At 37.3% G+C, this 17,225-nt stretch overlaps 1 protein-coding gene and 1 long non-coding RNA gene across 4 annotated transcripts in view; one reads left to right on the forward strand and one right to left on the reverse strand.

Annotated features, from left to right (window-relative positions):
• SKA2 (spindle and kinetochore associated complex subunit 2) overlaps nucleotides 1-14,740 on the forward strand; it is a 36,061-nt gene extending 21,321 nt beyond the window's left edge. For 2 of the 3 annotated variants that reach the window (XM_029929268.1, XM_029929267.1), the window contains exons 2-4: nucleotides 1,961-2,047; nucleotides 7,402-7,578; nucleotides 14,089-14,740. In XM_029929268.1, coding sequence (XP_029785128.1) covers nucleotides 1,961-2,047; nucleotides 7,402-7,578; nucleotides 14,089-14,157 — 333 coding nt within the window. In that variant the 3' untranslated portion in view covers nucleotides 14,158-14,740. Of the gene's footprint in view, nucleotides 1-1,960; nucleotides 2,048-5,445; nucleotides 5,603-7,401; nucleotides 7,579-14,088 lie in introns of those variants that run through there. The other variant, XM_029929269.1, reaches the window with a different exon arrangement.
• LOC115283007 overlaps nucleotides 1,889-17,225 on the reverse strand; it is an 18,849-nt gene continuing 3,512 nt past the window's right edge. Inside the window, exon 2 of the long non-coding RNA XR_003904844.1 lies at nucleotides 1,889-2,052. This is a non-coding gene — a long non-coding RNA (uncharacterized LOC115283007). The remainder of the gene's footprint in view (nucleotides 2,053-17,225) is intronic.

Genomic DNA, 17,225 nt, shown 5'->3' on the forward strand with positions numbered 1-17,225 from the left:
GCTGGATTTGTCCTCTCCCTTGTCCTTTTCCCAATATTCTCCATCCACATGTTATATATAGGTTAGTAAGCTTTTTTTTTTTTTTGATGTAAAGGAAAAGTTAATCCCCAAGCATATTTTAATATGGGAAATTATGCCAAAAGGAATGTTCTTTATATACATGCACATATGCATATGTAGTAATTATTAATCTGCTTAATGAAATCTAATCACTATATAATTAATCACGGCAGCTAATCTGACAAGCATATAAGCAAATGAAAAGCCTCATTTTTGAAAAACTTAAAAAATTTTTTTTAAATGTTTTTATTTATTTTTGAGAGAGAGAGAGACAGTAGGAGCAGGGGAGGGTCAGAGAGAGAGGGACACACAGAATCTGAAGACAGGCTCCAAGTTCTGAGCTAGCTGTCAGCACAGAGCCTGATGCGGGGTTCCAACCCACTGATCGTGAGCCGAAGTCAGACGCTTAACCAACTGAGCCACCCAGGCGCCCCTGAAAAACATTTTAAGTACAGTTTTTAACTAAGAACTTCTGTATTTGTTTTTCTGATTCACAGCAACTCCCTGCTGTTAGAGATGCAAATCAGATACAGATTCTTAGAAAAAAATTAAGAACAAAAACTGACTTTCTCTTTTTCTTTTATTTCTATTCCAAAAGTTTTTGGTTCTAAAGATAGAATTTTGGTAATTACAAAGTATTTCATTCAAATTTAGGCCAATAATGAGAGAAATCATTAGGGATAGAAGCTTTAGTGTATCTCTGATCTTCTGTTCAATTGACAGTTCTGATCTTAGAAGCATTTTAACTTCTGAGAGCCATTTTATTTTACTCCACATTCAAAAGCAGAACTCTTGGTTTACCTTTTTTGTAACAAAAATAGTTGTACATCACTTCTCATTACACCTGATAACTACTTTTAACACTTTTGTTGGCTTTTGTTCTTTCCACAAAGGCTTCAAAATGTCAAGAACCAATCTCCAGGCCAGAGCCTAACCCTATTGTAAGGTCTGAACCCTCTCCCCAAAGCAGTCTTCTTTGTTGTGGCCTAAGAATGGGAGATATTCCCTGAAGAAACTATGTTTTGCCTTTCATAGTAAACTCAAGGAACCCTGGTTGTTTCCCTGTAAAATTCAAGGCAGCACATGCTTTAAGACCAAAAGAAACCCAGTTTCCAAAAATTAAGAATACTTTATACCACATTTAGAGATACACCACTTTTAACACTCTGATCTATATCCTTCCCAACTTTTCTGTATGTATGCATATATATATTTTACAGCCAGTGTTAGTCCTCCCCACCCCCCTTTATTTCTCCCTTAGAGATTTACTGAAGATTAAGGACCTATGCTGGGACTCAGTTTCAGTAAACTAAGTTAATTCAGACTACTACTACTGTACTATATGTAGCTTTTCTTGTATAATTTATGTCTCTTTAAGGTCTCTAATTTTGGTCTGTGTGGCAAATATTTGTAGTTCATTGTTTAATGGTTGTAGATGATGGTAATATTGCAAGTATCCCTGAAAATAAATTTGTTCTGTGCTTTAGCTTGAACATTTCCTACCAGATGTAGAAAAAATAGTTCCTAACTGATGAGAGTATTAGTGACCCTGGGAATTTTGGAAACCATTGTTAGTTCATGTATTAATATGTGACAGGGGTTACTTAGTGTCTTAATTTCAGCTCTAAATTTAAGAGAGATGCATAGAAAAACAACTTTCAAAATGTTAAATGTTTTTAAAGTTTTAATAGAGCATAGGTATTATATATACCCATATATTATGAGTATATAATATATATGTTATATGAAGGAGGTTTTATATACTTTTTTATTCCCATATTTCAAAATTAGTATATTTCATTGAATGCTAAAAAATATAAATATAAAAGAATAGTTAACAGTTATCATATTTATTAGTATGTCTTTTGCTTCACAAAAAATGATTTATGCTGATCTCTAGTTCCAGAAAGCTGACTCTGATCTGGATTACATTCAATACAGGCTGGAATATGAAATCAAGACTAATCATTCTGATACAGCAGGCAAGGTAATCTGCAAAAAAATATATTTTTAACAGATTATTTTATTAAAAGATTTTATGATAGTATTTCTAATAGCAGTATAAGTTAAATTATTAAGTAATAAATTTATAGAATCTTAAAATATTTTTGTATTGGAAGCTTGATCACAGCATTCCAGAGAGATTATATCCATAGACAAGGAAATTTGTGGCTCCTTTTTATTTTTTTAGTGATTCACATTCTCTCTCTCTTTTGTTTTTTTTTTTTCTTGAGTGAGAGAGAGAAAGTGAGGGGCAGAGAGAGAGAGAGGGAGAGAATCCTGAAGTGGGGTTCAAGCTCACTTGAAATGGGGCTCTAGCTCACGTGGTACAGGACTCAAGCTTACCTGATGTGGGGCTCAAACTCAAGAACTGTGAGACCATGACTTGAGCCAAAGTTGGATGCTTAACTAACTGAGCCACCCAGGTGTCCTGGCTTCTTTTCTTTTTAACCTTAATCAAGAACTTTTGAATCCAAAGGTACCAACTACTGTGGAAGCCTCTGAAATTCTGAGAGAGAATATAGCTATCTCTAGGAGTAGTGGTTAAATAAGAGAAACCATGGCAGTCATGATACTTTCTGAGGAAGATGATATCCTATAAATTTGTTATATGAACTGTGGTTTTTGCATAAAACTACATACTTAGGGGTGCCTGGGTGGCTCAGTAGGTTAAGCATCTGGCTTTGGCTCGGGTCATGATCTCATGGTTCGTGGGTTCGAGTTCTGCGTCAGGCTCTTGTGTGACAGCTAGCTCAGAGCCTGGAGCCTGCTTCAGATTCTGTATCTCCCTCTCTCTCTGACCCTCCCCTGCTCGCACTGTTTCTTTCTATCTCTCAAAAATAAATAAAAAACATTAAAAAAAAAACCTACATACTTAGTATTTGTATACTTCGTTATTCTAAGTTTAGATTGATTAGAAATATTAACTCTGTTTATATAGCATAAAATTATAACTACATGTACACATGCCCATGGAGATAAAAACAATTTTTTAAGCAGTTTTTTTGTAAGTTTAGTTTTAAGAGAGAGAGAGAGAGAGCACGCGAGCACAAGTGGGGAATGGGTGGGGTGGGGGGGGAGGAGAATCCCAAGCAGGCTTCGCACTACCAGTGCAGAGGCCCATGAGGGGCTGGAACCCATGAACCGGGAGATCATGACCTGAGCTGAAGTTGGTCGCTTAACCACCCAGGCACCCTAAGGAGACAGTTTTTAAGCATTGTCTATTAACATTAATTGACCACTTATATCATAATGTTTACCTCTGACAGGATTTGCCAACAGACAATTATCATATACTTTTGAAAAATTTTTATGCAATTAAGAATTATTGTGAATTGGGTGGAAGTGCAAATTCAAATTAAAATAACATTTCTTTTTTTATCCTCACCCCCCCCCCCAAAACCCATTGTTTTTTAATCGAAGTTGGTTGATGCAGAATGTTACATTAGTTTCAGGTATACAGCATAGTGAGTGGACAGCTCTGTACATTATACTATCTATGCTCACCACAACTGTAGCTACTACCATCTCTTACCATCCAGCAGTATAACGATACCATAGAAGCTTCTACCACCCACTCTCCTCATCCATTTTGACCATCCCCTCATCCTTTTCTCCTCTGGCAACTACTGGTTGCTTTTGTTTGTTCTCTGTATTGATTATTCTGTTTCTGCTTTGTTCGTTCATTTTTTTGTTTGTTTGTTTCTACATATAAGCAAAATCATATGGTGTTTGTCTTTCTCTGTCTGACTTATTTTCATTTAGCATAATACCTTTTGGTCTCAATATGTTGATTCAAATGACAAGATCTCATTTGTATTTATTGGGTAATATTCTGTCGTACATATATACCACATTTTCTGTATCTATTCATCTATCAGTGAACACATAGGTTGCTTCTATATCTTTGCAATTGTAAGTAATGCTATAATAAATATAGGTGTATATGTATCTTTTCCAATTAGTGTTTTTGGTTTCGTGTGTGTGTGTGTGTGTGTGTGTGTGTGTGTTCTCTTTGGTGTAAATACCAAGTAGTAGTGGAATTACTGGATCACATGTTTCCACTTTCAATTTTCTGAGGAATCTCCATACTATTTTCCACAGTGGCTGCACCAATTTGCATTTCCACCGACAGTGCATGAAGGTTCCTTTTTCTCTACGTCCTTACCAACACTTATTATTTCTTGTCTTTTTTGGTACTAGCCATTTTGACAGGTGTAAGGTGTCATTTTGCTGTAGTTTTGATTTGCATTTCCCTGATGATTAGTGATATAAAGCATCTTTTCATGTATCTGTTGGCCTCTGTATGTCTTCTTTGGAAAACTGTTCAGGTCCTCAGCCCATTTTTTAATTGGATTTTCTGTGGGGTTTTTTTGGTGTTGATTTATAGGAGTTCTTTTAATATTTTGGGTATTAACCCATTATTGGATATATCATTTGCAACTATCTTCTTCTATTAAGTAGGTTGCCTTTTCGTTTTGTTGACAGTTTCCTTTGCCGTGCAATTTGGTGTGCAATTTTTTAAAATTTTAAAAATGTTTTATTGTTTTTGAGAGAGAGAGCCAGAGCATTAGTGGGGGAGGGGCAGAGAGTGAGGGAGACATAGAATCCAAAGCAGATTCTGGGCTCTGAGCTGTCAGGATAGACATGCTCTACCGACTGAACCAGCTAGGTGCCCTGAGGAACTATAACTTTAATACTCATAATATTTATCTAATAACTCCTCCTTTATTTGTGTTACATTTGGGAAGAAATCCATGATCTTAATGTTTGTTGAGTTCACTGACATTAGTTCTAATGAATATATATATATATCAAGGAACAGGAAAGTAACTAGTTACACTAACTTCTAATATCTCTACATGGTGACAGTGTAATAAACATTCATTGAACATTACTATGTACCAACCACCATGATTGTGTGTGTGTGTGTGTGTGTGTGTGTGTGTGTTCATATTCACATACATACATATCATTTTGTTTAGCTGTATTTTCCTTATTCTAGTCTACTGTGATTTGGAGTCTGTTGGTAATTCTGCATAAAAGTCAACACTTTTCAATACAAATCCACTTAAATATAAAGGTACAGAAACTATAAGCTCCTATTACTGTGTTCCTCACCTATATTTGTTTCAGAAAGATAATTTTGTTTTCTTTTGAGCATATTCCTTGCAGATCTTTCCCCCCCATAATCAAAACTTTATTGAAAAACTGATAAAATAGGAGATCACTGCTGTATACCTTATAAAAATAAACATAATTACATTATTTTGGTAGATTAACTGGAATTACTAAACTGATAAGGCTTTCTGCAATATAACACAAATTCAAGAGGTTGTGTGGATTATTAGTGTTGCTTTCTTCTAGACAAACACCCTTCTGTGAGTCTGGCCTTGCCTTCTGTTGGGTGGCACAACACTGTTGAACAGCCTACACAAAGAACCACCGTCTAAGCATGGCTGCAAACCGTGGTAATCTTATAGCAACTCGGATGTTTTACATCCATAAAATTGGAATTTGGGCTTTAGCTAGCTGTTTCTTGGTATGTTTTTTCTTTTCTTCTTCTAAGGATGGGAAAAGGCATCATTAATATACACATTCCTTTATATACCAGACTATACATTTGGTGTCATCTATAGTTTCTTTGCTCCTTTCAAATATACCACTAAGTTCTCTTAACTGTTTTCATGGTATCTCTCTTTTGACCCTTTCTTTCTTCTTTTTTTTTTCAAAGTTTAATTTATTTTTTTAGTAATCTCTACATGAGGCTCAAACTCACAAACCTGAGATCAAAAGTTGTGTGCTCTTCCAACTGAGCCAGCCAGGCACCCTTGTCCCTTTTCTTCTTCCACTGCTCATGCTTTAGGTCTTGATCACTCCCTGCAGAATTATTTTATCAGTTTTCAAGTTAGAGTTTCACTTCTTCTTCCTTCTTGTGAGAATCATCTTTCTTTAAAAAAATGTTTTATGTTTATTTTTTTGTTTGTTTGAGAGAGAGAGACAGAGCACGAGGAGGGGAGTGGCAGAGAGAGAGGAAGACACAGAATCTGAAGCAGGCTCCAGGCTCCAAGCTGTTAGCACAGAGCCCAACTCACAGAGCTCAAACTCACGAATGGGGAGATCATAAACTGAGCCAAAGTCAGATGCTCAACCGACTGAGCCACCCAGGTGCCTGTAGAATCATGCTTATTTACTATTAATATCATCAGAGGCACCTGTGTGGCTCAGTTAGTTATGTGTCCGACTTCAGCCCAGGTCATGATCTCACAGTTCTTGGGTTCGAGCCTAGTGTTGGGCTCTGTGCTGAGTGCTTGCTTAGACCCTGGAGCCTGCTTTGGATTCTGTGTCTCCTCCTCTGTCTGCCCTTCCCCTGCTCACGCTCTGTCTCACTTTGCCTCTCAAGAATAAATAAATGTAAAAAAAAAAAATTTTAAAAAACATCATCAAAAGCTTAAAGAAAAATCTCGAAGGAAACAAGGAATAGAGGGCCATAAACTGAGTCTCTGCCATAGCCAAGAGATAAAGTCCATGAAGGAGATATCTGAAGGGTAGGAAGATAACCAAGATAGTATATATAGTTTTATAGAAATCAAGTGTTGATATTAGGAAGATAGGAACAAGAAGAAAATATGAGAAATGGTATCAAAATTATATGCTATTGGACAAGCTTATCTTTTGATTGATTGATATATTAAAATGTATTTGAAAAACCAATGTAACTTATATGGTCTCTTGAGTTGCTGTGAATTTGTATAGGGAAGTCAGTTAATTAGTACTTATACATATAGTACTTATACATACATTTTAATATATTTGAAAAACCAATGTAACTTATGGTCTCTTGAGTTGCTGTGAATTTGTATGGGGAAGTCAGTTAATTAGCACTTATACATATAGTACTTATACATACTTTAGCCTCACAATAGTATGTTTAAGAATTTTTAAGTGGTTTTAAATTTTCTTACTCTTTAAGAACAAAATAGTTCCTTTAATCGCCTTCTGAATAGTACATAGAATTGTATTTTAAAAATACTGTATAATTAATTATTGTGAACTATATATCAAATGTTATGTATCTAATGTGACCTTATTTGCTTATTTTAATATTGCTATTTTGTGTGTACCTGTGGGTTATTTCTGTACCTAACATTTAAATTCCTTGAGAATAGGATCTAGGTCTTATGCTTCTTTTTTCCTCTCCCCCCATCTTCTGTTACACAGTTGTGTAATTAAATACAGTGTTCAATTAAATGGATGGTAGAATGTGTTGTATGTACTTTAATTCTTAAAAGCTTAACTTTTCCTTTTCACAATTTAATATATTTTTTTTTCCTGATATAGAAAAATCCAGTTACACTCTTAAAGGAATTGTCAGCAATAAAGTCTCGATATCAAACTTTGTATGCCCGCTTTAAACCAATTGCTGTAGAGCAGAAAGAGAGTAAGAATCGCATTTGTGCTACTGTCAATAAGACTATGACCATGATACAAGAACTACAAAAGCAAACAGATGTGGAGGTAATGCTTTCAGTTGACAAGTTGGATTTGTGGAGTTTTAATTCTGAGTGTCTCTTTGAAAGAGGAGTCCCCATTTTCATTTTGAGATTCAGCATTCAGTTTGAACTGTTGACAGAAAGATTTTCTTGATTCCTGAATTGTAATAGTTCTTATCTCCTTTTGTTTTAAAATAAGCATGTGGACTTGACATGGTTAATAAAGAAGTATGCTGTCTTTGGTTATACAGCCATGGTAGAAGAGAAACCTTTCTAATGGTTCTTAAATCTACCAGCTTGTAGTTTGTGTTAGAACTAGTGAGACTGAGAAATCCGGAAAGCATCTATACCAGTGACTTGTTTGTTCTCCTTTTCTTCAGTGGGGTTGGTGGGCTCGGGTAATCCTGGCCTTCATTCTCTCTTTCTATTCCTCATTGCCCTCTGATTTTATGTAAAAATTCTTGTAATTGTGAGCCTTTATCACTGATTATGTAAAACTCTTCAGATACGATGGAGTGAAAAAAAAAAACCCAATATAAACTACTGACCTAGGCACTATCATCTTAAATGGCCAACTGAAGGATTTGATAGAATTTTCATTTACCATGAAGGCAAAGTTGAGGGCTTTCTTTTTTTTTTAAGAGAGAAAGGGAGAGAAAGAGAGCGAGCGAGCGAGCATGCACAAACAAACATAGGAGAGGAGCAGTGGGAGAGGGCAAGAATCCCAAGCAGACTCCATACTCAGCTTGACTCAGCTCAGATCCCAACATGGGTCTCAATCTAATGACCATGAGATCATGACCTGAGCCCAAATCAACCCAGGCATCCCCAAAGCTGAGGGCTTTCAAAAGACAAGATAGCCTGCATGTAGTTGGAATCATAGAGTAGAACTTAATTTTATGGACACAAAATGTCCATATAATTTTTTTTATCCCTGGTATAATATCTGCTTAGAGTGCTGTATTAAGGAACTGTTTTTGGGCATTGCTCAAAAGCTTTTGTTATGGGCATGCAGCTAGGGGCAGCATACATGGGAGTTTGTATTTTTTTGCCAACCTTGAACAAAAGATATTTGAATTATGGACTGGTAGTGAGAATAAATCTCAAAGGTTGACTACCAAGGTTAATTTGGTCAATAATTCTTTATATTACTAATGGCAGAAAAGAGAACAGTATGTGATTAAATTTTTAAAATGATAACCTTCAGGGGTGCCTGGGTGGCTCAGTTGGTTAAGCATCCGACTTTGGCTCAGGTCATGATATCACCATCTGTGAGTTAGAGCCCCCTGTCAGGTTCTGTGCTGACAGCTCAGAACCTGGAGCCTGCTCCTGATTCTGTGTCTCCCTCTCTCTCTCTGCCCCTTCCCTGGTAGCGGTCTGTCTCTCTCTCTCTCAAAAATAAAATAAAAACATAAAAGTAAATTAAATGAAATGATACTTTTGATGTATTTCAGATGGTTTTTTATTTTGTTTTGTTGGTGCAAAAAGGTGATTTTATTAAAGCACAGGGACAGTATAATGGACAGGAAGAGCTGCCTTTAATTTTTTAAAAAATATTTATGTTTGAGAGAGAGGAAGAGAGAGAGAGTGAGTGTGCATGAAAGGACGGGAGGAGCAGAGAGGGGGCAGATATTCTGAAGCAGGCTCTGTGCTGACAGCAGAGAAAGAGCCTCATGCTAGGTTCGAACTCACAAACTGTGAGATCATTATCTGAACCAAAGTTGGATGCTTAACTAACCGAGCCACCCAGGTGCCCCTGATGTATCTCAGATGTTATGTCATGGGGAGAATGAATAATGGAGGAGGAAAGAGTGATTAAAAAAGGCATAGAGGGAGGAGTGCCTAGGTGGCTCAGTTGGTTGAGCATCTGACTCTTGATTTCAGCTAAGGTCATGATCCCAGGATTGTGGCATCAAGTCCCATGTCAGGCTCTGTGCTGAGTGTGAAGCCTGCTTAAGGTTCTCTCTCTGCGGGTGCCTGGGTGGCTCAGTTGGTTGAGTGTCCGACTTCGGCTCTAGGTCATGATCTCACGGTTGGTGGGTTCGAGCCCCGCATCAGGCTCTGTGCTGACAGCTCAGAGCCTGGAGCCTATCTTCAGATTTTGTGTCTTCCTCTCTCTCTGACCCTCCTCTGCTCATGCTCGCTCTCTCTCTCTCTCTCTCTCTCTCTCTCTCTCAAATAAATAAAAACAGTAAAAAAATAAATTTTTAAAAAGATTCTCTCTCTGTTTGCCCCTTTCTCCAACTCATGCTTTCTCTCTAAAATTTGAAAATAAAAGAATAAAAAAGGCACAGAGGGAATAGGAAGTAGGCCTTTAAATCAGAAGGGGTGATGGCAGATACTTTCTTCTTTGCTGTCCTGCCCACTGCTCCCTTGTGGGGAATTCAATAAACTTCTATCTCCTTAAAACAAACAAACAACAAAAACAAACAAAAAACAGTAATGGTGGTGACACATTAATAAGTAAAATCCAAAAACAGTATGTATATGATAACATTTATAAATACCACTCAAGTCATATATTCTTCATTGTTGGTGATCAGAGCCTGAAAATAGAAGCATATAAACTTGTACTAAGGAAACAGATCTTGAGGAGAGATTAAATGTAGTTATGTACAGAAATCCATAAATTTATTGACACACAGGATAAATTTAGGTGAGTGAGAAAAGAGAAAAGTGATATTTTGGGTTTTTGTTTTAAATGTTTATTTTTGAAAGAGTGAGAGAGAGAGAGAGAGAGAGAGTGCACACAATAGGGGGAGGGTCAGAGAAAGAGGGAGACAGAATCTGAAGCAGGCTCCAGGCTCTGAGCTGTCAGCATGGGAGTCCAACATGTTCAGACTCAAACTGTGAGATCATGACCTGAGCTGAAGTAGGATGTTTAACCAACCCAGACACCCTGAAAAATGATATTTTGAATATTATGGTAATAAAAATTGTCCCCACTGAATACAGAAAGTAAAAACTGTATTTCTGACTGAGATTAAAATGTGGTGCAGAAAATAGTTTCAATAGCAATAGAAGGTTTTAGTCATCTAAATATCTGTAATGGTCTTCATTCACTTAAAAGATGTACCTGCAGGGGCACCTGTGTGGCTTAGTCAGTCAAATGTCTGCCTGTTGATTTTAGGTAAAGTCATGATATTAGGGATGTGGGATTGAGCCCTGCATTGGGCTCCATGCTGAGTAGGGAGCCTACTTAGGATTCTTTCTTTCTCTCTCTTCTGTCCCTCTCCCTGACACATGTTATCTGTGTCTCTGAAAAAAAAATCTGCAATAAGCAATAATTATATTTAAGGTAGAAAACTAATGGAGCTTTTACTTTGGATCACATTACAAAAACAAGGAGAAATGACTGAAGGATTGATTATAAACCTTGAAAAAGGAAATAATGGGGTGCCTGGGTGGCTCAGTCGGTTGGGCCTCCGACTTCGGCTCGGGTCAGATATCACGTTCGTGGGTTCGAGCCCCGCGTCAGGCTCTGTGCTGACAGCTGGCTCAGAGCCTGGAGCCTGCTTCCAGTTCTGTGTCTCCTTCTTTCTCTGCACCTCCCCCTCTCATGCTCTGTCTCTCTCTGTATCAAAAATAAATAAAACATTAAAAAAAAAAGGAAATAATATTTTAGATTTAATGATGGTCATGATGGGAAATGTCAGATGTGGTGGGACTTATATCTACTACTTTAAAAATGAGATAGTAGAAAGTTTAGAGAAAATTTTCATGATCAAAATGTGGAAGGAGAAAAGAGAATAGCATCTGTAGAGAGTTATATAAACAAAAATAGTTCTGAGGGTTGAAGGGGGAGGGGGAGGGGGAAGGGAGGTGGTGGTAATGGAGGAGGGCACTTGTGGGGAAGAGCACTGGGTGTATATGGAAACCAATTTGACAATAAACTATTAAAAAAAATAGTTCTATGAGCCCAGAGTTTAAAAGACATGTAAGGTAGACCTTATAAAGGAAGTGTAGAAAGAGGTGTATCAGTCATTGAGACAGAACTGTGAGGATACTTATGAAAGCCAACTAGATTAAGTTGAGGCTTCTGAAATTTTCTAAAATAACCAAAAGGGCCTTTAAGATTATTTTGGGAACATGAAGAACAAGAAAGGGATAAATTTACTTAGGGCAAATGGTACTTGGTTTATAGACAACAGAAAACAAATAGAAAGTAAAACTGTTCAGGTATTTTGCTCTTGCTATAATCTATATTTTCCATTTTACTTATTTTAGAGAGAGAGCATGAGTGGGAGGAGGGCAGAGGAAGAGAGAAAGAGAGAGAGAGAGAGAGATTATTCCTTGTAGGTTCCACTCTTAGCGAGGAGCTGATGAGGGGCTTGATACCACCACCCTGGTATCACCACACTAGTCAAAATCAAGAGTTGGAGGCTCAACCAACTGAGCCACCCGGGCACTCCTCTTGTTATAATCTTTATCAGAGTGCAAGAATTTTCATTTGCAAGGATAGAAAATATATTTGAATTGATGATATTAAAAAATAGCACTTGAATTGGTAATACTAAAAAATAAATTGGGAGAGGAGAACACAAAAGGAGGTGAAAGGAATACTTTTAGTTAATATGAAGACATGAAGATTTAAATATACTTAATTATAAAGGTGATCACCAAAAGACACGTACACACACAAAGGACTAGATTTGTTCCAAAATAAAAATGACCAAATCAACCCCCCCAAACAAATATAATTAAAAAGATATTAAAAATAGAATGTGGGGTATTCCACTGATCTCTGAAACATTTGTGTTAAGGAGGAACATTTTCTACAAGTTTTGGATTGATTAATTCCTGGAAAAATTCTTTGAAAGTTTATGAAACGAGTGGTCTGAAATCTCTTGAGCAGTTATCACAAGAAACATGGACTCTTGGAGGACAAAGTCCTTACAGAATAATACCATTTCCTGTTTTTGAGGTAGAGGAGGGATATTCTGTAACTATTTGGGTTGCAGAAAGGCATATGATTATTTTTCATTTTATCTGTGTGAATATTTTTGGTAAATGGTGGCTTGATGAGCTAAACCAGCTGGGCAGCCCAATAGCCAAATGTGGTTATATAAATTAAAATTTAAAGTAATTAAATACAATAAAAAATTCAGTTCTTCGTCTACTGATCAGATAGCACAGATATAGAATATTTTCAGCATCACAGAAAGTTCTCTGGACAGCACGGCTCTAGAGATTCTTATTCTGCAGGTATAGTGTGTTCCAGATTCGGCAGTCTCTCTAGAGATGACCTACATAGTTAGGCAGAATTGTAACTTTGATTCTTCGTGTTGTACTTCCTATCATTTCCCTATGAACCTTTGTTTTAGCAAGCCTCTTGGTTAGTGCCCTTTACACTTCCCTTTGGCTTCTATTCTTCCTTTTGCTTTACTCCTATCTGCTTTAGCTGGATAGGTTGCTGGGTTGTTTTCTCAGCATGTGTTCTCCCTTGCTGCCCAATAGAACACTGACTTTCTTGAGACGCATGCCTGAGGCAGACTTGGTGCTTTCCTCGGCTTCAGGGGGTACTTCTCATTGGTAAGGGAAATGGATTTTCCTTTAACTAAATTGGCTCGGTAATGGGTTTGTAACCCATGTGACATGTGAGGAGGGAAAGTTTGGAAGTAGGAAATTAGAGTTTCCTCACTGCTGAGAGACCCCTAGGAATAGAAAACTTTTCTTCTTCTAAACGTTGTATATAGATGTGATACCTAGCACTGCTAGAACCATTTTTCCTATCAGCTTGAGGATAAACCACCACCAAGGATATTAGATAAGGTGAAAAATTCCAGTCCTTATGGTGAGTTGCTGAATAAACCAGTCCTGAATTCTGTCCTTTTTCTGTAGTTATTGTGCAATGATAATAAATTTTCTTATTATTTATCCATTTTGAAATGTATTCCTGTTACTTGCAGCTAAAAACATCTTAATTATCCCTCAAAATTTAGCTCAAGTCTCTACTTCTGAGGAAACTTCCAGACTATTTTGTTCACATTTCTTTCTCAAAATGCTTTTAGAATATGGCATTCAAGGGGCGCCTGGGTGGCTCAGTCGGTTAAACCCCCGACTTCGGCTCAGGTCAGATCTCACGTTCGTGGGTTCCAGCCCCGCGTCGGGCTCTGTGCTGACAGCTAGCTCAGAGCCTGGAGCCTGCTTCCGGTTCTGTGTCTCCTTCTCTCTCTGCCCCTCCCACTCTCATGCTTTGTCTCTTTCTGTATCAAAAATAAAATAAAACATTAAAAAAAATTAAAAAAAAAAGTATGGCATTCAAATGTGATTTCTTTCATTTTGTTAAATTACAATCCTTAAACTGTTTGATTTATTGGTCTTGTTTCTTAAACTTAATTGCAAGTTCTTTAGAAGCTTAAACATTAAGAGTACTTTGTATTTGGATAGCCAAATATCTGTTTTATCCTGCCTTCCTAAATTTGTGATTATAGACATAGTATGAGCTTATGAAAACATAAGAAAAAGCAGAAGTTAACTAAATTACACAGTTATTACAGATTTTGAAATAAAGATTTTGTCATTTGTTTTCTAGCTGTCACCACTGACTAAAGAAGAGAAAACTGCAGCAGAGCAATTAAAATCTTTTGTGTCAGACTTATGAAGAAGTGGACTTGTAAAAGGGAATTCTAATGGAGAGGAGATCCACTCCAGAAAGATTTAAGAAGATGTCTTGTTAGCACTTGATGATTAGAAGTGGGGAGATGGAAGAGGAGATTTGGCTTGGTTAACTGGATAGTGATGCCTTTCACAAGAGAGAGCCCTGTAAGAAGGGCAGATATTACATGAATAAAGTTAAGCCAGAAACATGGAATGGGAATAAAGGGATTTAAAAATATGTATGCATATACAGTCTTATAATTTCAGACAAGGAAGTCATGTAACACTATTTTGTATTTGTTTCTGTGTAATTGGGATAAAATGGATGTCCTGGCCTATCATAAAAGGATATTTATGTACAATTGGTCAGTCAGATAGGAATGAGCATGCTTTGGAAATTAAAGGATAGAAAAAAATATTTGTATTATATTGTACATTATATATATGTATATAATTTTATTTTTGAAAATTTTTGATTACAGGTAATGGTCACATTTGATGAGACTGCCAATATGTGACCTAGAGTCCTCCATAAAAGCTAACATTAGTAATAATAAATTGGCTTTTCTCTGACGGCCTCACTTTTATTTTCCTGTTCCTTCTTTCTGCTAATGTTGAGCAACATGAATTCTGCTTTCAAATGCTGTTTTAGGGGCACCTGGGTGGCTCAGTCGGTTGGGCTTCCGACTTCGGCTCAGGTCATGATCTCATGTTCGAGCCCCAAATCGGGCTTTGTGCTGACAACTCAGAGCCTGGAGTGTGCTTTGGATTATGTGTCTCCCTCTCTCTCTCTCTCTCTCTCTCTGCCCTTCCCCTCCCCCCATGCTCTGACTCTGTCTCTCAAAAATAAATAATCGTTAAAAAAATTAAAAAAAATAATTATACAAAAAACAAATGCTGTTTTAGTGTGTCTTTGTTGTATATCAACACTACTTTTGTTCTCATTCAGCCTATGTTATCGCAATTGTTCGTTCTATATGAAAGCTAAGAAACTGAAATCAGGATGACTAGAAACTGTTACTTGCTGGGGCGCCTGGGTGGCTCAGTTGGTTAAGCCTCCGACTTCGGCTCAGGTCAGATCTCACGTTCATGGGTTCAAGCCCCGCGTTAGGCTCTGTGCTGACAGCTAGCTCAGAGCCTGGAGCCTGCTTCTGGTTCTGTGTCTCCTTCTCTCTCTGCCCCTCCCCCTCTCATGCTCTGTCTCTCTCTGTATCAAAAATAAATAAAACATTAAAAAAAAAAAGTAAAAAAAAAGAAGAAACTGTTACTTGCCAGTTGTGTGTGTGTTTCCTTCTTTTATGTATTCATTTAATTAATTAAACTTATTTTTTTTGAGTTTAAAAAAATTATTTATTTTTGAGAGAGAGACACACACACATAGAGCATGAGCCTGGGAGGAGAAAAGAGAGAGGGATACAGAAACTGAAGTAGGCTCCAGGCTCCTAGCTAACCCAGGTGCCCACCCCAAAATTCTTTTAATGCTTATTTTTGAGAGAGCGAGAGAGACAGAGTGTAAGCTGGGGAAAGGCAGAGAAAGACACAATCGGAAGCAGGCTCCAGGCTTGAGGCTGTCAGCACAGAGCCTGATGCAGGGCTCCAACCCACAAACTGCAATATTATGACCTGAGCCGAAGTTGGACGTTCAACTGCTGAGTGACCTGGGCACCTCAATTTATTTATATTTTAATGTTTATTCATTAAAATTTTTTAATTAAAAAAGTTTTAATGTTTATTTGCGTTTTGAGAGACAGAGACAGAGTTTTAGCAAGGGAGGGGCAGAGAGAGAGGGAGTCACAGAATCTGAAGCAGGCTCCAGGTTCTGAGCTGATAGCGGAGCTTGAACTCACAAGCTGTGAGGTCATAAACTGAGCCAAAGTTGGCCACTTAACTGAGCCACCCAGGTGCCCCAGTGTTTGTTTATTTTTATAGAGACAGACAGAGTGCTAGTAGGTGAGGGGCAGGTAGAGAAGGAGACAGATTCTAAAGCAGGCTCCAGGTTCTGAGTTGTCATCATAAAGCCCCATGTGGGTGCCTCTTATTTGTTTTTAAATAAGTATTGGCAATAAGGTAATCATAGGGACAGATTCTGATACAAAGATGTTAATAACCGGGTTATTTATACTAGCAAAACACAGACATCTGGCTAATGGCAGGTAAATAGGAAAATAAATCATGGTGTATCTATATAATAAGAGGTCTGGCTGCCAATAAATTATTACTGTTAACATTCTGGGAAATGCTGAAGCTATGTTTAATGGGGAAAAGGGGACACAGATTACAGTTTTGTAGTTAAGATTGGGCTTTGGAGTCTGAGATGTAAATACAGGTTTTTGTTTGGTTTTAGTTTACTTTGAGAGAGTGAGTGCAGGAGGGGCAGAGAGGGAAAGAGAATCCAAAGCAGGCTCTATGCTGTCAGTGTAGAGCCTGATTTGGGGCTTGAACTCATGAACTGTGAGATCATGACCTAATCTAGTTGGACCCTTAACCAGCTGAGCCACCCAGCCACCCTATAAATAGCATCTTTTAAATTCTAGCTATGTGATCCTGACCAAATCACTTCTGTGTGTCAGGATGGCTGGAAGCATAATGAGATAGTAAAGTGTTTGGGTTTGGTAATTAGAAATTGTTCTGTAAACATTTCCATATATGTAATAAAAGTGAGGCATTGGAAAGACTAGGAGAGATACATCATATATTAGTTCTGCAGGTGATAGAATTTTACTTTCGTATAATTAAAAGAATTGTTATGAGCGTTTACTTGTCCATTAACTTGTAATAGGGTTGGGAGAGTAGCTTCAGTTAAAATTGTACTGTGTAGTTCAATATTTGAAGAACAGAACCACTCCATTTAAAATTTTTTTAGTTTTATTGTTTCTTCCACAATATTCAGATGTGCAAGAAATTTCACAATAGAACAAGTCAGCAAGCTCATAAGAAGGCAGCAAATTCTTCACAACTCAACGGGCTCTTGAACCCACAAAAAGACAAGAAGCAAGTGTAAGATTATAAAGTGTTAAAGATGAAATCCCATCAGAAGGTACTTTTTTCAAGCTCTACTGCAAATTTAACACA

Source organism: Suricata suricatta, chromosome 17 (assembly GCF_006229205.1).
Source record: "Suricata suricatta isolate VVHF042 chromosome 17, meerkat_22Aug2017_6uvM2_HiC, whole genome shotgun sequence".
Taxonomy (NCBI): domain Eukaryota; kingdom Metazoa; phylum Chordata; class Mammalia; order Carnivora; family Herpestidae; genus Suricata; species Suricata suricatta.